Here is a 23,333-nt window from a genome sequence, read left to right on the forward strand (position 1 = left end):
ATATTCTGGAAGAAAAGATTGGCTTGGAGTGGGACTCAAACTTGCAACTTCCACTTACCATGGAAATGCATTGTTGGTTATAGTAATTGGACAGTTTGTTTTATTATATGTAGAAATATTTCAGGCCTTTTTAGACAAGTTCTGCTTAAAGAAATCTTTCATCTCTACAATATTTAACACTCCATTACAAGAATTTCTGTAATTTAATTTAGAATTTTATTATTATTCCTTTTATTCTTTTAATTTTGTAGTATCTTTTATATATATTAAATTTCTTACTTTTATATTTCATCTGAATTTTCTGTTACTTTTAATTTTTAATGGGTTTTATTAATATTGTTATAAATGGGTGCAAGTTTTCTGTCTTACGGTATTACTTCTGTCCCGTAAACAAAGGATGTTATCTATTGTCTTTGGATACCGTAGAAATTGTGTAAAGAAAAACGGATTTAACTAAATTATAGAAATTTTTAATTTGATTTATCATCAAGAGAATCTATCATATTCTTATCTACACAACTAAAAATTAGGGAATACAAGTTGTACGAATGGATGTTTTTTACTCATAAATGAAGTATTGTCTTGAGGACACTTGCTAATAAATAATAAGCAAATATCTAAATGCCAAAATTTTTCAAACTGTTTCGGCTAAACTTTTTTCATTTAAATGAAAAAAGTCAGTTTAAAATTAAGTAATTTGTTCCGAAAGTAGACGGTTGGGCTACACCTTGAATTAATATGAATAATTTAGGGTATGCTCGAAGAAAAGATTGATTTGGGATAAGACTCTAACCCACAACTTTTTCTTACTGTGCAGATGTGTTACAGTAAACCTCCATCCAGTCTTCATTTTTGAATCTATTATTTGGAATAAAATAAGATTGGCAGAGGTTTGGTATCAAGGTAGTAAAGTGTATGTTCCGATGATTATTTTGAAATGTGTCCGACCTACTTTTTGGCCAAGAAAAGTTTCTTTTGTACTCTGTCAACCTGCCTGCCCCTAGTTCTTCAGAGGAGTAAAAGATTAGATGTAGATTCTAGTGAACATTTATCATATATACTTCGGATTGGGTTTTGTGGGGCCGGTCGTTAATATAAACGGATTGACAATCTGTAGATTTGATTACTTCCTAACTCTTCTGGCATTCGACAAATGACCATCCACATGTCTGTGGGTGGCGAGAGGATGGCACACCAGAATTTACAACTTATATGGATAAAAGAGGGACAGCATTTTGTTAGAGTATTTTAGTTCACAAGAAGATGTGGTCTACCATAATTGCATGCAGTGTATTTCTTCATCCGGTAATTATTCTAGAAACCTTTTTCTTCTTAATTTTCTGGATAATATCACTCATATTGTGCTAAGCAAAGGGTAAAAGTTTACATTATTTTCTGGGTTATTCTATTCTTCTTTTCTAGATTTTTAAAGTGTTAATTAAAATAAAATAAAATAATCTAATTACCAGGGATTAAGATACTGCAACATGTTTATTCTAGTAAAACTTCTGATTACTAATGGATTTCTAAATTAAAGATTAGTTTAGATATTCGGGCATAAATTTGTTATTCGGATAAATTGAACTTTGGCATTAAAGTTTCTTTATTTAGCGAATGAGATATACAAATGAAGGAATTAACAAGTGAGGAGTTAATTTATGTAATTCTTAAAGGAATAATTACATGAAAGTTAAGAAAAAATATATCAAAATTATGATTAAATCAGTTCTAATATTTGATAACATGTTAATAAGTAATATTTTATTTTTTGAAGCAAAAAAATAACAAATAAAACAAATTTTACACAAGTTGTGTTGTGTACTTCTCCTTAATACACTAAAATAATGTTACAAATTATAATGTCTAGAATTACCTTGATTGGCTCAGTTGACTTTTTTATAACTTGTCTTTTAAAAAATTCTTTGTTTTAACAGCTTCGTTTCCACGTCTTAAATCACCAAGTGTGACTAGTTAAGCAGTGTGCCTCTTTTTATCCTCTCTCCAGATGGTGTCGATCTTGTTGTAGTCCCAGAATGGAAGTTGTCTAACGCACAACGTATCTGGCAAGGTGACCCATCTTCCATCATACTGCTCTCTGGTCTGTACAAATCACTTCTTCACAGGGCATTGTCATCAATAATATTGTGTTGATAGTAGAGATCTTTCATGAGCAATGTTGACAAAACATCTTTCATGCAAGATGATAGTATTTTGAAGTTGGATATTAGTCACAATAACAGTAATTGATGTCAGTCAAATTTTACATAACCTCCGGAACATTGCTAATGTTCTTCCAATTCTACAGTTGATATTCATCTTGTTAGTTTTATTAATGGAAACCACACTATCTAAATAGATAAACTGATACATATTTTCATTAGATTGGTGTCCGACAGCCAACGGTATGTTCTTCACAATTATCTCCAGTGTACATCGTCTTCATTTTATCATTATTTATCTTCAACCCAATTTTGTAAGCTAGGATTATTCTTTTTATAATGAAATCCATAGGAAAGAACAGGCTGAGTTTTATTATGCGCATCCTGTTTACAACCTACACCTATGTGAGTCTGAAGATGTATTATGTTGTATCATTGTTCTGTATATAATTTGTGGCCTCTCGTAGCAAATAATTTTGTGAAAATGTATTATAGAGTGAGACTATGCAATTTACTACTGCAAATGTTTTGGAATCCACTAATGTTCATTCAACTATAAATTTCAAAGGTTTTGTGCATTTTTATTTATTAATTTACTTCATTTTACAAAGTTAAAGTTGTTTGTGGTAATCTTATATCACATAAATCATATGAAGCTACTTTAAATTTCATTATATTGTCACTTCTAATAATACAGACTTTTCTTCATCTTTGGCATCCGATTAATATTGAAATATCAAGAAGCTTCTAAAATATTATTGAAACATTATATTAAATGACAATGCATTATATATATATATGAAACGTTTTACATCGTTAAATATAAATTTTTGTGTGCGGTAATATTTTATAAGGAAAAGTAAGGTATATAATATATATTTAAAACATTGATGGATTACAGGTGATTGATACACCTCTCAAATAATTTAATTTTTTAGTAAATTTGAAGTAAGTCTGAACAGAATCTTACATTGAATAATAATCATTATTGACTTTATTGCCATATTATAATACCTTGTGACGGCATCTTTGGAATTTTGGAACTCTTAAACGTAATTGTCGTCTATTCGACAATGTAATTTTTGCACGAGATAACTTTTATATTTGTCTGTTATACTGTGGGGGTGGTTAATTAAATCTTCTCACAATAGGAGCCGAACTTTGTCTGTTACAAATATGAAAGAGCCACATTTTGTATTAGAATGGTTATATGTATTATATAGTTGAAATGCTGTAGTTATTACTGTATAATGCAGTCATGATAAAAGTCTAGAAGGCTGCAATTTGACCACCGTAATTGTATTCTGATGCCATTACCTCATGTTTTTTATATTGAGAAAATGTATTAAAACTAGGTATCAAATGATTTGGAAGTGACTGAAATTCTTAAATTTTTTATGATGATATTACAAGGTGTTTCCTTAAGAAATTTTCATGTTTTAGCAACTTAATTAGCCTTTCTGCATACTTTTTATGGGTATTAAGAAAAAACTGAACCATTATAAATCACAGTTACCTGACTGTCATTTTCCAATAGTTTGCTTTTCTTTTAAACACTTCTTGCATTTATAGCAATACGATTGTAATTGAGCCATTCTGTATTACAAAGACCTATTTCCACAATAAAATTTGTGACCATCATTACGATAAGAATTACTCCACTGACATGAATTAATAACAACACAACTTTCACTTTTTGTATAACAAATCGTTCGGGAAATGGACTTATATAATAACGCACGTTTGTCGGAACGACTTTGCACGACCGTGTCAGAAACTAAACTACAACTTGGCACTGCGTCTCCATTTCCTGCAAAATGCATTCCATGGTAATGGATTATTTGATTTTTCACAAATTTGGAATGTTAAATTAAAAAACGCTGGCTCTTTTCTATCATATTATTATTGTTCTGGTTACTTTAAAACTTTTCAGGTCTCTCATGCAATTTCCTAATAAAATTTTATATATAGAACGTGAATTCTATTAACGAAAATAGATATTTTCATGAACTATGTAAATAAATAACACAGTGCAAAAAGAATTCCAATTTTTTTTTTAATTTTAAATACAAATATATTGATTTATATTATAGATTTGAATAAAAATAGCATCATGAATGCTTCCCAAAGCATATCAAATAACAATTTATAATTGTTTTGCCACTCAAAATGAATGTTTAACATGATTTATGTGTTTATCAGTTGAAACTAAAACCGTATTTAATATCTGTACGTAAAGTGTTTCAATAATGTGTCGTTATGGGAACAGAAGTGATGTTTATTACTATTTATTTATTTATTAGCGTATGGCTACACATCTAATTGTTAACAAGAACAGAAAGCAGAAAAAGTAAGAACACAAATCATAAAGTTGAAACTAAAACCGTATTTAATATCTGTACGTAAAGTGTTTCAATAATGTGTCGTTATGGGAACAGAAGTGATGTCTTTTACTATTTATTTATTTATTTAGCGTATGGCTACACATCTAATTGTTAACAAGAACAGAAAGCAGAAAAAGTAAGAACACAAATCATAAATGTAAATCTAAGTTAGAAATATAGTTTAAAGCACTTTCAGTCACAATCAGGAAGTCACTCAGTTGTCCCGGAAAAGNGAATTTGGATATTGCTACAATTTTTTTTTATTTCCAAATGATATGAACATAATAAAAGTCTTTCCAAAGATGGATGATGGTATCTATTTTTTGGAAAGACTAAATGTTGCCCGAGACTAGTGCAACGTGTCTGAAAATATTCAAATATGGGGCGTCCAAAAAGTTATTGTGCAGTGAGAAATTTGTAATGGCGTTAAAGTTGTATGCATCATGTGCGTGACCAGTAAGTCGTACGTCCCGCATTTCCACTTTGCGGCTGACAGCATTACCGCTCGCTTGTGCACATTATGGTTTTCGGAAGACTTCTTTACCAATTGCATAATCTTCTATGGAACCTGGACCTCATTCCCCTGAATTTTGGGGTCTCTGGAAGGTGTTTTCTGACATTTACCTTAGGAGAAACTGCAATATCATACATAAAACTTAAACCTGTCCACTACATGGAAAAGTTTAAGTAATTGGACACACTTCAAAAAAAAAAAAAAAAAACTATTGTGAGCAAAACTACTACTATTTATAATTTGTTCCAAAAGAACTTAATTGCTATCAATGCTCTTTGAACGACGTAATTCGTCTGCCAACTTCTTCCAAGACAATCAAACAGTGGCTAACTATCTAATTACAGCTGTACTCCATTAAACATTAGAGGTCATAAACTCAAGCAAATGTTTTAGCTAAATACGAAAAAGGCAAACCATTTGATTCCAAGAGGATGCAAACAGAATTGATGCTGTTCTCATGTTGTAGTAACTCAAATTAGATGTTTAGTGACCTTCATTTATGTTCAGGTGCAAAACTCCTGTTGTTTTCTCCTGAGGGATAAAATATTTTCTCGGAGACATTATCGGTGGCTTATCACATTTTCTCTAATTTTTCCTCATCGTATTGATTCAAATAAATAATTTAGTCGTATGTTTACTTAAGTGGAAGCGGTATTAATCAATGAAATGAGATGAGTAATAAGTAAGCACCCAAGTGTAATTGATTCTTTGTATATTTACATTTAAACCAGACAATTACGAATTTCTAATTATTTATGCCGTCAACAACTGTGTTTGATATTTTGGGAATGGTTATTCCTTGGAATTTGGAATCCTTACATTGTTTTATATCAATTACGTATCTGTAATAAACTTGGGGGAGCAGTATGCGGATAAAATTATCATTAAAGAAAGTAATACTCTAGCTTTATTTTATTTATTACATATTATATCTGGCAATTTCTTATTATAAAATGAGGAATTTCTAAGATTTCTTTATTTCCTTCCACAGTAGAACTGAAATTGCAGCAACGTTTTTATTCTTCTGTAATTTTCTTGTTTTAATAAATGTTCACGTAGTGTTGACTATATGGCAGACAAAAAGTTGCTTGCCAAATGGTATAATCACTGTTCTTATTGTTTCTGGTGCAATAACGACTGGAAGTAATCGTCCTGACCTCTAAGTGAGTGTAGTTTCTTTTATTGCACAGGGACAATCACAGAAATTCCATCATTGCCACTCATATCTTCCAGACCCTTTGCATCAAGCTGTTGGCAATATCCTAGTAAAACTATACACACTATCACACTGTAATATCCTTACATCTCATTTTCTGTTAAGTCTGCTTTCGGCAAATCTGAGAATATTCAAAATGTTCACCCGCATCTTCGTTAATCGGACAACCAATGCCAAAAGAGAAAATTTGGAGATGCTTAAAACTGGCACTCACATAATTCGATAATCCCTGAACATTTCTACAATTTAATTTGAGGATAATTTGATTTTACATTTCTACAACGTAAATTTCTTTAAATATTTATAAGTTCTTTAATAATCTATTTTCAATTTTTAATGGAGTAAACATACGAAAACAAGAAGTAAATAAATAATTTTGAATTTCTTTATTACTTAAAAGCAATCCGAGCACGTCGACAGCTTTTGTTTTCTATTTCATTTCTGCCGTCACGATTTTATTATTGTTTTTTGTTATCGAATGTGATGCACGACGAACGTATTTATTATTTATGACGCGATGAAAAATTCAGAAGCGACACGGTTGCCGAAGAGAATGATCGGACGATGACGTACGGAAAGCATATTTAATATCTTGCGTCGAGAATCATTTGGAGATTCTTAGCGTTTGTTTTTCTCGTTCTAAACAAGAACTTAGAATGTATTTATTCTCGTGTCATTATGAAATTTAATACTTTTTGGCAAGAAAAATATTAAAAATTATTTTGATGGGTAAAAGAAATCTCGTTAAATGAGTATTTTCTAAATTTCTGGTCCAATTTGTTGCGGGATACCATAAATTTTATTTTTATTTAAGTCAAAGAATTCACAATGTCTCACGACAAGAAGATAATCACGTCGGAGATTGTTTACGTTGACATTTTTATTTTATTTTACTGGAAACGGTTAAATACACAAATAGCGACAAGTGTCAAATAGGGTTTCATTTTGTAAATTTGTAATGAGATAAATTTATTAGAAATTATTCTGCAAAATATCTTACGTTATGCCAATTTGCTTACATGTTTCAAAAGATTAAATTTAAGCGAAGGAACGCATCTCGTGCTCTCTGACTTAATGAATTCCTATCATTTCAGTACATTTTGTGTGAATTTTGTAAAATATTGAGAGATTTGTTTTATAGAATAGCAGATTTTGGAACTGGTTGTTGTAATTCTTTATTAGTCAAAAAGAGTTTGATATGTTCTCTTATAGCAGATGATTTTAACAAAATGAAGTATAGATTTTTTAGAAAGATTTCTTTAGAAGTAGGTATTATATTAATTGTAAGGAAGAATAAAAACATTTCAACAACTGTAGTGATTTAGCCATTCTTCCTATGGAATTTTTTCCTCTTCTGTCTTTTGTTTCTTTGCTCTTCCATTGTTTCTTTTTTAAGATTTGCTGTAATTCCTGCTTTTCTCATTCTTCCTTTCTTTTGATCTTTCTCTCTCTTTTAAATCTCCTTCACTTTCTAATTGGCATTACAAGAATTATCTGAGAATAATCTTACGACGTTTCTTTCTAATGAGTATCCTTTCATTTGGCATCACGGTATCAAGACGTACGTCCAGTTTTACATCCGGCAGATTCGTCCTTTCCGATCGAGAAGCATCTGCATCTGGAATAGAGTGGAGCTGTTGTAATCCAGTTTTATTATTTTATGTTTGGGGAAAATGGCTTTCAATGCTGTGGTTTTGATGGAGGGAAAGAAAGAAAATTGGAAGAATTGTTTGTTCTAAGCATTGTAAATAACAGTTTGATTGGGAATACTTTTTTCTAAATTTAATCTTGTGGAGGATTGTCATTTATTCTAACGTATACTGTATGCATTAGTGTTTTTTTAATTTAAATAGATAAGCATTTAAATTTAAGTAAATGATATGTAATTTCTATAAAATAACAACTATTTTCTATTTCTAGTTGCTTTTGGAACACTTAGAATGTCTGGTGTCACGACACGAACGTTCGCTGAGGATGACTGTGGTGAAGAGACAGGCCCAGTCGCCTGCGGGCGTCTCTTCCGAAGTGGAAGTTCTAAAAGCTTTAAAGTCATTGTTCGAACATCACAAAGCCTTAGACGAAAAGGTGAGGTTTATTGCAGTTTATTCTTATAAATGACAATATTGTCATACTTATTTTATACAAATATAATATACACATTATTATATCAAAGAAATGATAGAGTTGTTTGATAAACCTTAATTCATAGGTCTAGGATTTTAGCATGTTTCCTACTTGTACTGCGACAAAGTTAATGTGGATTCGTCATACTTAAGCTATCGTCTAGCTTTGCAACTGGCAAAAAATTTACAAAATTTTAGATGATTTTTTTAGTATAACAAAAAATTTTGAGACAAAGTTGTTAAAATTTTCTAACGTGTCACCTACGGAGCCAGAAGTATGACTAGGGTGACGAGGGACATCATAGTGTGCATTAGATAAAGAAGTACCATATGTTTTAATTTGGAATGTAATTCAATTTAAGCAGTTCGAGACTAAAAAAATGTTTCAAGCACGGCAATGGCACGTTGTACCAGATGCAATTAAGGTAATCAACTTTATAAGAAAGTACAGCCGCTAAATGCTAGACTGTTTTTTATCATTTGCAAAAACCGGGAAGTCTTCGTACTTCATTACTTCTGCATACAACAGTACAATGGTTGAATGGAATAAAAAACTTGTTGGGAGTCTGAAATTAAGAAATGAAACAACAGTTTTTTTAATGGCTGTTTGTATTATCAATCAGACTTTGCAATATCATCCAACCGAGAATTTTAGCTTACACTAATTGTGTAAAATAAACAAATATGTAAATATTTACAAAAATTTACAAGTTAAACTTTTGCCTTTATGACAAAATCACTATCATTTTCTCCAACAGTAATGAAATACTTGGTAGTAATATTCTTTTATAATAAAATACGTCCTTCAAATTAAATGCTGCAGCAAAAGATGGCACAATAATATGCTTGCAATAACTCCAAAGTACTCTTAAAAGATATTTCTCCAGAATCCAGAAATTTTTATTAGATTCTCAACCCATTCAACAGCAAAATTCGCATTTAAATAGTAATGGCCGTGGTACGTCGACCTTCCGAAGATTTCCTGGATGTATTTTGGCAAAAATAGAGTCCGTGGAGACGCCGAGAAGTATGTTCTGGATTATTATTATAATTTTTTTAACAAATTGCAATAAGTTAGAGACGTTTGTGGACAAAGACATTAATTGAGCAAATTTTATTAATGTATTATTGTGGCAATATTTAATTTTTTTGTCCTCATAAAATTATATAATTAGATAAAATATAAATGTTTAAATTGTAAAATTATTGGCACCGTATTGTAAAAATAGAAATTCGCACTGATTTTTCAGGTAGCCAAATGTTTTGTTAAATCAAATACCAAAGGAACGGCCGGATTCTCTATCGGACTATAAGCTAGATAATTGCCTCCCGTCAAACTGTTTAGTAATTAGTAATCAGTTTAACAGTAGGCAAGCTACCACCTTTTCTTATTAAATATGATAATCATAAATTAATTAATTAAATTTTTGAATATTCTGGAAGAAAAGATTGGCTTGGAGTGGGACTCAAACTTGCAACTTCCACTTACCATGGAAATGCATTGTTGGTTATAGTAATTGGACAGTTTGTTTTATTATATGTAGAAATATTTCAGGCCTTTTTAGACAAGTTCTGCTTAAAGAAATCTTTCATCTCTACAATATTTAACACTCCATTACAAGAATTTCTGTAATTTAATTTAGAATTTTATTATTATTCCTTTTATTCTTTTAATTTTGTAGTATCTTTTATATATATTAAATTTCTTACTTTTATATTTCATCTGAATTTTCTGTTACTTTTAATTTTTAATGGGTTTTATTAATATTGTTATAAATGGGTGCAAGTTTTCTGTCTTACGGTATTACTTCTGTCCCGTAAACAAAGGATGTTATCTATTGTCTTTGGATACCGTAGAAATTGTGTAAAGAAAAACGGATTTAACTAAATTATAGAAATTTTTAATTTGATTTATCATCAAGAGAATCTATCATATTCTTATCTACACAACTAAAAATTAGGGAATACAAGTTGTACGAATGGATGTTTTTTACTCATAAATGAAGTATTGTCTTGAGGACACTTGCTAATAAATAATAAGCAAATATCTAAATGCCAAAATTTTTCAAACTGTTTCGGCTAAACTTTTTTCATTTAAATGAAAAAAGTCAGTTTAAAATTAAGTAATTTGTTCCGAAAGTAGACGGTTGGGCTACACCTTGAATTAATATGAATAATTTAGGGTATGCTCGAAGAAAAGATTGATTTGGGATAAGACTCTAACCCACAACTTTTTCTTACTGTGCAGATGTGTTACAGTAAACCTCCATCCAGTCTTCATTTTTGAATGTATTATTTGGAATAAAATAAGATTGGCAGAGGTTTGGTATCAAGGTAGTAAAGTGTATGTTCCGATGATTATTTTGAAATGTGTCCGACCTACTTTTTGGCCAAGAAAAGTTTCTTTTGTACTCTGTCAACCTGCCTGCCCCTAGTTCTTCAGAGGAGTAAAAGATTAGATGTAGATTCTAGTGAACATTTATCATATATACTTCGGATTGGGTTTTGTGGGGCCGGTCGTTAATATAAACGGATTGACAATCTGTAGATTTGATTACTTCCTAACTCTTCTGGCATTCGACAAATGACCATCCACATGTCTGTGGGTGGCGAGAGGATGGCACACCAGAATTTACAACTTATATGGATAAAAGAGGGACAGCATTTTGTTAGAGTATTTTAGTTCACAAGAAGATGTGGTCTACCATAATTGCATGCAGTGTATTTCTTCATCCGGTAATTATTCTAGAAACCTTTTTCTTCTTAATTTTCTGGATAATATCACTCATATTGTGCTAAGCAAAGGGTAAAAGTTTACATTATTTTCTGGGTTATTCTATTCTTCTTTTCTAGATTTTTAAAGTGTTAATTAAAATAAAATAAAATAATCTAATTACCAGGGATTAAGATACTGCAACATGTTTATTCTAGTAAAACTTCTGATTACTAATGGATTTCTAAATTAAAGATTAGTTTAGATATTCGGGCATAAATTTGTTATTCGGATAAATTGAACTTTGGCATTAAAGTTTCTTTATTTAGCGAATGAGATATACAAATGAAGGAATTAACAAGTGAGGAGTTAATTTATGTAATTCTTAAAGGAATAATTACATGAAAGTTAAGAAAAAATATATCAAAATTATGATTAAATCAGTTCTAATATTTGATAACATGTTAATAAGTAATATTTTATTTTTTGAAGCAAAAAAATAACAAATAAAACAAATTTTACACAAGTTGTGTTGTGTACTTCTCCTTAATACACTAAAATAATGTTACAAATTATAATGTCTAGAATTACCTTGATTGGCTCAGTTGACTTTTTTATAACTTGTCTTTTAAAAAATTCTTTGTTTTAACAGCTTCGTTTCCACGTCTTAAATCACCAAGTGTGACTAGTTAAGCAGTGTGCCTCTTTTTATCCTCTCTCCAGATGGTGTCGATCTTGTTGTAGTCCCAGAATGGAAGTTGTCTAACGCACAACGTATCTGGCAAGGTGACCCATCTTCCATCATACTGCTCTCTGGTCTGTACAAATCACTTCTTCACAGGGCATTGTCATCAATAATATTGTGTTGATAGTAGAGATCTTTCATGAGCAATGTTGACAAAACATCTTTCATGCAAGATGATAGTATTTTGAAGTTGGATATTAGTCACAATAACAGTAATTGATGTCAGTCAAATTTTACATAACCTCCGGAACATTGCTAATGTTCTTCCAATTCTACAGTTGATATTCATCTTGTTAGTTTTATTAATGGAAACCACACTATCTAAATAGATAAACTGATACATATTTTCATTAGATTGGTGTCCGACAGCCAACGGTATGTTCTTCACAATTATCTCCAGTGTACATCGTCTTCATTTTATCATTATTTATCTTCAACCCAATTTTGTAAGCTAGGATTATTCTTTTTATAATGAAATCCATAGGAAAGAACAGGCTGAGTTTTATTATGCGCATCCTGTTTACAACCTACACCTATGTGAGTCTGAAGATGTATTATGTTGTATCATTGTTCTGTATATAATTTGTGGCCTCTCGTAGCAAATAATTTTGTGAAAATGTATTATAGAGTGAGACTATGCAATTTACTACTGCAAATGTTTTGGAATCCACTAATGTTCATTCAACTATAAATTTCAAAGGTTTTGTGCATTTTTATTTATTAATTTACTTCATTTTACAAAGTTAAAGTTGTTTGTGGTAATCTTATATCACATAAATCATATGAAGCTACTTTAAATTTCATTATATTGTCACTTCTAATAATACAGACTTTTCTTCATCTTTGGCATCCGATTAATATTGAAATATCAAGAAGCTTCTAAAATATTATTGAAACATTATATTAAATGACAATGCATTATATATATATATGAAACGTTTTACATCGTTAAATATAAATTTTTGTGTGCGGTAATATTTTATAAGGAAAAGTAAGGTATATAATATATATTTAAAACATTGATGGATTACAGGTGATTGATACACCTCTCAAATAATTTAATTTTTTAGTAAATTTGAAGTAAGTCTGAACAGAATCTTACATTGAATAATAATCATTATTGACTTTATTGCCATATTATAATACCTTGTGACGGCATCTTTGGAATTTTGGAACTCTTAAACGTAATTGTCGTCTATTCGACAATGTAATTTTTGCACGAGATAACTTTTATATTTGTCTGTTATACTGTGGGGGTGGTTAATTAAATCTTCTCACAATAGGAGCCGAACTTTGTCTGTTACAAATATGAAAGAGCCACATTTTGTATTAGAATGGTTATATGTATTATATAGTTGAAATGCTGTAGTTATTACTGTATAATGCAGTCATGATAAAAGTCTAGAAGGCTGCAATTTGACCACCGTAATTGTATTCTGATGCCATTACCTCATGTTTTTTATATTGAGAAAATGTATTAAAACTAGGTATCAAATGATTTGGAAGTGACTGAAATTCTTAAATTTTTTATGATGATATTACAAGGTGTTTCCTTAAGAAATTTTCATGTTTTAGCAACTTAATTAGCCTTTCTGCATACTTTTTATGGGTATTAAGAAAAAACTGAACCATTATAAATCACAGTTACCTGACTGTCATTTTCCAATAGTTTGCTTTTCTTTTAAACACTTCTTGCATTTATAGCAATACGATTGTAATTGAGCCATTCTGTATTACAAAGACCTATTTCCACAATAAAATTTGTGACCATCATTACGATAAGAATTACTCCACTGACATGAATTAATAACAACACAAGTTTCACTTTTTGTATAACAAATCGTTCGGGAAATGGACTTATATAATAACGCACGTTTGTCGGAACGACTTTGCACGACCGTGTCAGAAACTAAACTACAACTTGGCACTGCGTCTCCATTTCCTGCAAAATGCATTCCATGGTAATGGATTATTTGATTTTTCACAAATTTGGAATGTTAAATTAAAAAACGCTGGCTCTTTTCTATCATATTATTATTGTTCTGGTTACTTTAAAACTTTTCAGGTCTCTCATGCAATTTCCTAATAAAATTTTATATATAGAACGTGAATTCTATTAACGAAAATAGATATTTTCATGAACTATGTAAATAAATAACACAGTGCAAAAAGAATTCCAATTTTTTTTTTAATTTTAAATACAAATATATTGATTTATATTATAGATTTGAATAAAAATAGCATCATGAATGCTTCCCAAAGCATATCAAATAACAATTTATAATTGTTTTGCCACTCAAAATGAATGTTTAACATGATTTATGTGTTTATCAGTTGAAACTAAAACCGTATTTAATATCTGTACGTAAAGTGTTTCAATAATGTGTCGTTATGGGAACAGAAGTGATGTTTATTACTATTTATTTATTTATTTATTTATACGTTTTCTGATTTAGCAAAAACACTTCGTGCTTTGTATATTTGAAGTTTAAAATGTTATGTTTAGATATTTAAAAAGTATTTAAACATAACATTTTATTGTTAATTCGAGATGAAAGATTAAAATATGTTAGAACTAATATTAATTTTTTTTAATTATAGAAATTTTTAAGATAAATAAAAAAATATCACTAAAAATACAATTTTTAAGATCTGTTCTACTTTATTTATTTGTGTATGTGTGTTATGAGAAATATTTATGTATACAGTGTTTATGCAGATATAAGATGCCATTGAATCCAAGACACACTTCAATATTTATGTGCTTGCGCAAGGATATTCTATTCTGGAAAAAAAAAAATATACACAACTCCAGACAAATTTATGTCAACAAAGTCCGTTCTATCGACATAAATATGTTCAGTATTTATTGCACGGTAAAATTAGCTATATATCATTGTCTTCTGTGGTATCGAAGTTGGAAATTGTTCATTTTCTGTGTTGGGATCATCTGATTCGACAGTGAATTTGACATTCACGTCTTTCCGCATGCAGTCGTAGTTGCTGCTTAAAGTGTCGGAAGCACGACATTTCTCCAGAAAGTGCCGCCTGACTTTTCATGGATTTTTGTTTGAGTACTTAAAATATTACTGTGATAGATTAACAAGACTAAGCTAAGTTGACCTATAAAATATTTCCTATTACAAATATTGGTGTAATAAAATCATTAAAAGGGCACAATGGAATTAGTGACAGAGAAATAAAAAACATACTTGGAGGTTACTAATTGTGACATATTATGTTAAATCTAAGATGAGTTTTCTCTTCAGAAATAGTAAAATTCAAACAAAATGCATCTTGCATTCAAGTAAATGTGGTACATATGTACTGTACTTGCTGTAACCTAATGTTTGTTTATAGATGATAATTGCATACTTCAAGATGACTCGAACGTATCTTAATGTGTAATTTTTATGATTAATTGTGTATGACAAGAAATTTTATCATGTTATATTTGTAGAAATTACTATTATAAATCTAATTGTTTTTTAATTATATAGAATATTTTAATTAATTTTGGCTAATGCTACTATATATAAAAATATAAATTCTGTATTTGTTCGGTAGTTTTTACCCACAATTTTAAATAGCAAGTTAATTTTTTAATGATGGAAATCGAGTAATAAAGTCATCTGTTAAGTATTAAATAATACGAAAGATTAAGTTAACGATAAAATATCTGACAAATTTTGATGTTTTACAGGTTCGCGAGAGGTTACGGATCGCCCTGGAACGCGTCGCCAGCCTGGAGGAAGAACTGACGCACGCTAACGAAGAGGTAATTAATAGAAACCTTCCTAAACTAATAGATGGCACTAATGAATAATTATAATGATAATTTGTCCTTAATTAATTGATAGCAATCTAAATTAATAAACTACGAAATACATTTTCGGTTAAATTATAATTTTGCCAGCTTGTTTTACTCCGAAATAAACTAAACGGTAAATTTGTTAACGTTTTATTGTTTTGGACTATGCAAAATGCATTTAAATTAATATCGGTTTTAATAATTATCCTAGACTTGTTTTGCAACTATCATAAATGTTTGATTGAAACAAGAGGTATTATTTAGATTTAAATGTGTTGTTTTAATGACATTACAGTCAAATCCAAATAAAATTTATGTTTCTTACTTTTTTGCATGACACGTACCGGTTATATACATCTTACATATCTAACAATCTTGGATTCGATTATTTGAAATTACTTTAATGCAGTGTGTACGGGCTGTGTGAAAAGTTACCGTGCAGTGAAAAATTTGTAACGACATTAAAATTATACATACAGACCCGTGATACATACAGACCCACTGTATACATTGCATACGAGACCCGTAAGTCATACATTCCTCATTTCTATCTTGAGGTGGATGGAGTTAACCTCACTTAAGGACCTTCTAGCTTTTGGAATATTTCTTTGCTGATTACATAATCTCATGCAGAATTTGGCCTAGCAATTGTCCAGACTCTTCTCCCATATTTTGGGACCTTTGGCAACATTTGAGGCATTTGCTGTGTGAGAAATTGCATTATCATACGTTAAACTTCACTTTTATTGAAAATGTACTTAAACCTTTTCCACTGCATGGTAACTTTTCATATGTCCCATATGCAAAACAAACTGTGAGAGAGAAAAGCTTTTCCTACAGTTTGAGGCATTTACTTAACAGCATATTTCCAGATACTAATTTTGGACTTGTATAAATTTTTTGGTTTTTCAGTTTCATTACATTGGGAATGTAGCAGAAATATTTTATTAGTCATTCTCGAGTTACATATTTTTAAGTTTGAGATGTAGTCTTGCGGCTGCTACCGGACCACGGACTGGTCGACCCTATTATAGTGATCTTGCTATGATAGTGTATCCTCTGCCGTATATTTGTCATATTTTTTCAGTCCATTACCTGACATAGTTAATTGCATATATCTTTACTTTAATCGTATATTTCTTACATGTATTGCTACTGGAAGTAATTGTGTCAAAGGCATGCATAATGTTTTGTTTCCAATTATCTTAATTAGCCTACCTTCTTTGATGTTATTAAAGAACTTATGTATTATTCTTCTTCTTTGCTCCAAACTCCTTTTAGCATTTATCTTTTGATATGATTATCGAGTGATTCTAGCATGTTCTGTTCTTCTGTTAAAAGTTCTTACTGAAAAATTTACAGATAGGGTTGCCATCTTTGAAGAGTGACTTCATCGGCCAGTGTTATCACTGGAGGAAAGGTAAATGAGATGATGTACAGTACTTCATTTTATGCTTTCTGCAATTAGCATGCTTTGTAATTGCTCTAATTCCTTAGTACATAACCGTAAACGATCGGCAAAAGATGCAACGAGCCAAACAAATATCGTCATCAGAAGTTAACCGGTTTTTGAATTTATTTGCTCGTAGCCAGGTTTTTTTTTAAGTGTAAAGTTGCGTGAATGTTTTCCTTTTATAAGAAAAAGAATCGGGCAAATGTCCAGACTGGTTTGTCTCGAAAAATCAATTTCAAAGAAATTATATAAGAAATTAAATATGTTTTTTGTGAAATTTGTAACTTATTCTCACAATCTGTAGAATACATATTTATATTTTGTTTGTCGGGCTTTTTTATTTAAACTAATCATTTACAACTGGTTTTTCTTCTACTGCTCTTCATTCTAATGCCCATTCACATTGCCCCATTTGTTCCTCCTACATATTATACAGTTTATAGAGATTGTAAAAATATTTTTAAAATCGTTTATATCAAAACTCATAAACTACATTCTACACTTTGAAAGCAATATTCTGCATATTTAATGTGACAATGTTTGTTGTTTTTTAAATTTAGGATATGCGAGATCATAAAATTAAGAATTAAGTAATTATTACAAAGCATGCAGAATAGATGCAAAGCTGTATTAAAACCGAACAAAAATTAGCACAGCACGAAAATTGTCACAAATCGAAAAAGCCATAAAATTTTAGAAATCCAAAACTATAAGAAAAATATCATTATTCCATCGGAGTCTTATTTACTTTTATTTCTTTGTAAGTAATCTATATTATTTTATTTCCTTGGATGAACGCCAAAAGTATCCAAGTAAATATAGAACATAAAAAAGGTACAGGTAAATGGATTTATAGATTTTAAACATTGGTCTGTTACAATGATTAGAATATCCATTTTAAAGAATCTTTATAAACTTTAAATTGAAAAGACATTAAACAGCTAACAAAAGCTCTGTTGCTATGGAGAGTTGTGTTTTGATTCCACTGTTTTCTTTTTTTTATTTTTATTTTAGTCCTTTTGCAAAATTGAGGACATGTGATTTGTTATGCAGTGGGATCTGCTTTTAAGAAAATTGTTTTTAACAAGTTTTTACTTTTAGCAAAATAAACCGTTTCGACCGCAATCGCCTATGTAAATTTACTCTCGGCAAAATTTCTACTTTGGTTCGGTTATTTTCGATGACTCAAACGACCTAGGCTTGCCATTTTACTTCTGTTCTTGCGCAAATTTATCACTGGAAACTTCGAGAACTAAATAAAGAAGGAAACTTGTTTCATAAAATACGCAACAAAAACCTAAGTCCTTTCAGTAACAATGTTTTCAATCTCTTCCTGAGGTCTGCATCAGGTTTAAAGATACATGTTCTATAATGGAAAGTCTGTAGAATTTGAATGTCTTTCCAGAAATTTTTAGACAAGAAATTAAAATCAATTATTTATGCATTTGACATTTAAACATCATTGCTGTCCTTTGACATTTAAGATTAAGAAATGAAATTTATACATCTATTATTTATTTATTTAATTTGAAGCCTCGATAAGAAGTTTCGTACTCAAAGTAGCAATAGATGTGACATTTGAGTATACTTTGATTCAAAGTACGTAACTGTATAGATTTTCTGTTTGTGTGTATATAAAAATGGAGGCAAACTTAATCAAATTGATTTTTTTCTTAACGAAACATGTGAAATTTTATTATTATTTTTATTATCACCATCATTAATCAACGTCATAATATTCATTTTTATATTAATTTTAATTTTCACAAAAGGACGCAAAAAACTTTGATAGATCGACAAGCTAGTGCACGTGTAAACAGAAACGTTATACAAAATAAAACAAGAGCGAGTAGAAACCACATTCCGTTGCCATATTAATTACATCTTGGATAAGGTCAATAAAATAAATTACATGCTGCTAAAATGTGCTAGGTGCAGTGCCGGCCCTAGGCAAGTTTTAGGATAGAGCGAGATACTATTATGGCGCCCGAGGTGGAACCCCGCCCACGCACTCGACCCACGTTCTTCTCAACAGATAAAACCATTCACATACTGGCCACACGCTTGCAATTAAAATATCGAAAAGTGAAAAAAAACATTTTTTCCTTTAATTTTTTTTACCACTGAGGCGCCCCTAGGACTTAGCGCGTGGAGCGGCTGCTCCGTTCGCCCTATGGTATAGCCGGCTGTGGTTAACCTGAGGAATAGATCATAGAGCTTGTAAAACTCTATATAATGGGACAATACAACCAATGCTACTTTACGCGGCCTCTAGCTTGGATCATGTAACTAGTAAAAATTCAGTAGCAACTAAATTACTCTCTCTTCAAAGACAGTTTGCCATCATAATTTCGAAGTGCCTAAGAACTGTTTCTACTAATGCCTCTGATACTAGCAGAGCTCCTTCTTTTGCACTATGTATTGTAAGAAAAGGTTCTAAACTACTACATCAGAACCACAAACATCGAAGCTCAACAACAGTCTCTACTCCTATCTACAGCTGTTCATATGTTACCACATTGCAATTACCCTACTAAATGTGATCATCACCATGTACACAAGTTGATGATCACATTTAGTGTACACAGGGTACATTTGGTGTCATCTGCTTCCTCCATGGATAACCATGCAGACATTAATATCTACACAGATGGGTCTAAAAGCTCCCTTCATGTTGGCTCAAGTACTGTATCTTCCTCCAAACTGACATATTTTGCCCAAAATATATTAGATGGTACAGATACTTCCCACATACCTCCATCTATCAAACTGAAGAAGATGCTGATTACCAAGCTGTTCAGTGGGCCACTTCACTACCAAACAAAACTCTGTCTATCAACATTTACAGTGATTCTCAGTCTGTCCTAAAAGCTCTATTAAATCCCAATTGCAATAGAAATAAAATCACATATATCCAGCACCATATTAAAAATCTTGTAAATAAGATAACTTTTATATATTTTCCTGGCCATACTGGCATACTAGAAAATGAAAAAGCCAACATTGAGGCTAAGTCAGCTGCAAAGGACACTGATTTGGACTACACTCACATCCCTCTCTCACGTAGCAGCCTTAAAAATTATATTCATGACAACGCTATGCAAAAGTGGAATCAACAATGGTTGAACAGTAAAACTGGTAGTATAACAAGACTTTATTTTCCTAGTGTTGAATGTAGGATCTCATCACCACTTAGAGATTTAACATTTGCCATATGATCTATCATTGTCCAATTTACGATCAACATACACTTATTCTGAAATTAGAAATCTTTACGCTTGGATTCAGGTGGCCATGTCCACTCGATAAGCTTGTTCAGAAGCCACTGTTTGATGCTTTTTACAATTATGTTAAAAAACATGGAAGAAAAGACTATAATTTCTAATATCTAGTTTTACATTTTAGTTTTCACTAAAAGCCGAATACTAATTTTATGTTTACTTTGTATCGTGTACTTTGGTTTATGTTAGTGTTATACACATCTTAGTGTTATACACCCATAGGAGTGGTGCACTTATTCTAATAAAAAAAAAAAAAGAGAGAGAGAGAGAGAACCACACGGCCTTTCTCCCATGAAAAAACGTGTAGAGCATGAGTCTGCTAGCGTTATTATTTTATCACGTTATACGAGATGGCTTTAGTACAACGAACGTTCTTAATAGAAACCGCCAAATTGAAGCCAAATTCAAAACTCCACCACTCAACGAGAGCAAAACATAAAAATAAGAATATTACGTAAGACGAGATCTATTACCCCCTACCCCCGAGTAAGAAATCGTAAGAAATCCTTGACCCCTACCCATTCCAAAATACCTTACGTAATTTATGGACGGCCCCTAAGTCCACGTTTCATGTTTGTGCCATTTGCATTTGAAAGGCAAAAACAAAATCGAAATTCTTGCAGAATGCCCCGACCGGAATAAGCATTCTAATTCTAATTTTATAATAAAGTGAAAGTAAATTAATAATAAATTAATAGATAAAAATAATTAATGATTTCTCTATATCATATTTGGTTGTTTCCGGTATCGTGAATCTTACCTAAAACGTAACCATTAATTAGTGTTTAAAGTTAAATAATTCTAAAGACTGTAGTTTTATTGTGTTATAGTAATTATAATATACTTACGTAAGTGTGTAATATTAAAATACTACTTGATTATCATTATTTTATTAAATATCTACTATTTCATGTTTACGTTTTACTATATTTCATGTTAAATTTTGACATAAGGAGCAAATGTTTATTCAATGCGTAATACAGATTATAGCAATTATCAGCGGCAGCGTTAACGCTTCTATATCATTTAAGTCAATACATTTAATCGTGGAGTGATAATTTTTTTTATCACTCCACGATTAAATGTATATTTGGAGTGGAGTAATATTCAAAATATTTTAAGTTTAATATTAAACCAAAGTCGAGAATTTCGGTTCGTGTAGTGTCTTTTATTTACAAGATTTCATTCTCGTGTAAATAATAATATTAAATAATTTGATGTAATTATTGATATATAATATTTTTTGGTTTAACAAAATGATAAGGATGATTGACAGAGATCTATATCTGAATATAAGTACTAAATCTTAGCTAACGGATGGCCACTAAGAATCCTATTCAGAATATGGCGGGTGAGATGAATGGTCTGTGGTTGTTCGAAATCATCCACTTCTTCTATCTATCCTCCTTTTCTTGGTTTCTCTCACTATTGCGTTGGGTTTTCCTTCTTTCTCCTCATTTACGAAAACTTTCGTCCAGGGGTCAATTCCTAAAATTTTGGAAGATTTATTTTTCTTTTAAATTTCTTTTAAAAGTTGATTCACACTAACTGTATGTGTCATCTGTTGGCGTGTTATCAAAACGACGAGTTATTTACGCGCGGAAGTATTGTTCATTTTTCGACGGATATTCCGTATGGAATTTCTTCTAGATTTTTCAAAGATAAATAGATTTAAAGTCACAAACAAATTACGAAATACAGTTAAACTTTCAAGTTGACATTATTATTGTTACTCCACATATCTACGAGTACTACGTATTACGCTACGCGAGTTTTTATTTTCGAACATTTTTCAGCTAAGGACTGTGTGGCCACGGGCGTTCATCGCCATTAACCATAACCAAACGAGAGAAAGTGTTCTACGAATATTTAGTGGCGATGAATTAGAAAAAAAATTAGGTGAAGAATTATCTCATGTTTTTTTTTTTGTCTTCTTTCCTATATTATTTGAGTTCTATTCTAATTTTATTTTATTGCTTTCCCGCCTGTTATATATAACAGAAGAAAATTATAAACATCAGTCAAAAAATGACCCCACAAGATTTTTACATTTTTGAGGTCAGGATACCCTAAAATGTCAAAAAAGGAAAAAATTCGGATGTAATTTCTGTTTGTATGGATGTTAGAGTTTGGGGGCACGATTTTATTAACCCTGTTAGAACCTTAATAACTCCTGTGCATTTTGTCGAAAATTTCTGAAATTTTGCAGGGCGGTTTGTGTATTAGGGTGGTTGATGCTACTAAATTTTGGTGATTAAAAGTCCAGGAAGTGGGAAGATAAAAGGGGTCGTGTGTATCTCCAGTAGGGTCAAACTTGATGACGATTTACTCGTTATTAGCATTATATTTTTTTATATAAAACCCTCAAAATTAAGCTTTTTGTCATTTTATAATAGTTAAAATTATAAAAAGTTTTTATAGTAAAATATGATAAGAGATGGCACAGTCAAATGTTGCCGGGAAAGTTAAGCAATTCGTTGCTGGAATATTTTAAAATTTACTTTACAAGATCTCTCCAGTATGCCTTTTTAGTTTTTATTGTCAATTGTTTTTATCTATATATATAAAAATGAATGTATGTGTGTGTGTGTGTGTGTGTGTGTGTCCTTCATGCATTACCACACCGTTTATCCGATTGCCGTGAAACTTTGGGAAGTTGTTTAATATACTCCAGCGAAGGTTTGTGGCGTAGTACGATTGCCAAGAAGCTTTGGAAAGTTTTTTAATTTTTTAATACACTCCTCCGCGAAGTACATTTATCCTACGATAGATGGCGCGCGTTTACACGAGCATTCGGGCACAGTGTGTTCGATCGATTTCAAATTGTGAAGACCATTTCCCCCTTCAAAAAATATCTCTATATATGCATTTGTGAACTGTTATTTACGATATTTGTAATAATTTTTGTTTAATCACTTTATTTCAACTTTTTTT

At 30.8% G+C, this 23,333-nt stretch overlaps 1 protein-coding gene across 2 annotated transcripts in view; it reads left to right on the forward strand.

The window, feature by feature from the left end:
* Positions 1 to 18,755, forward strand: part of LOC111632251 (liprin-alpha-2-like) — a 102,375-nt gene extending 83,620 nt beyond the window's left edge. For both annotated transcript variants that reach the window (XM_023376640.1, XM_023376641.1), the window contains exons 3-4: positions 8,194 to 8,358; positions 15,558 to 18,755. In XM_023376640.1, the coding sequence (XP_023232408.1) occupies positions 8,194 to 8,358; positions 15,558 to 15,680 (288 nt within the window). In that variant the 3' untranslated portion in view covers positions 15,681 to 18,755. The remainder of the gene's footprint in view (positions 1 to 8,193; positions 8,359 to 15,557) is intronic.
* The last annotated feature ends 4,578 nt before the right edge of the window (positions 18,756 to 23,333 follow it).

The sequence above is a fragment of the Centruroides sculpturatus genome, unplaced genomic scaffold (assembly GCF_000671375.1).
Source record: "Centruroides sculpturatus isolate CEXI.00-Female unplaced genomic scaffold, Cexi_2.0 scaffold709, whole genome shotgun sequence".
NCBI lineage: Eukaryota > Metazoa > Arthropoda > Arachnida > Scorpiones > Buthidae > Centruroides > Centruroides sculpturatus.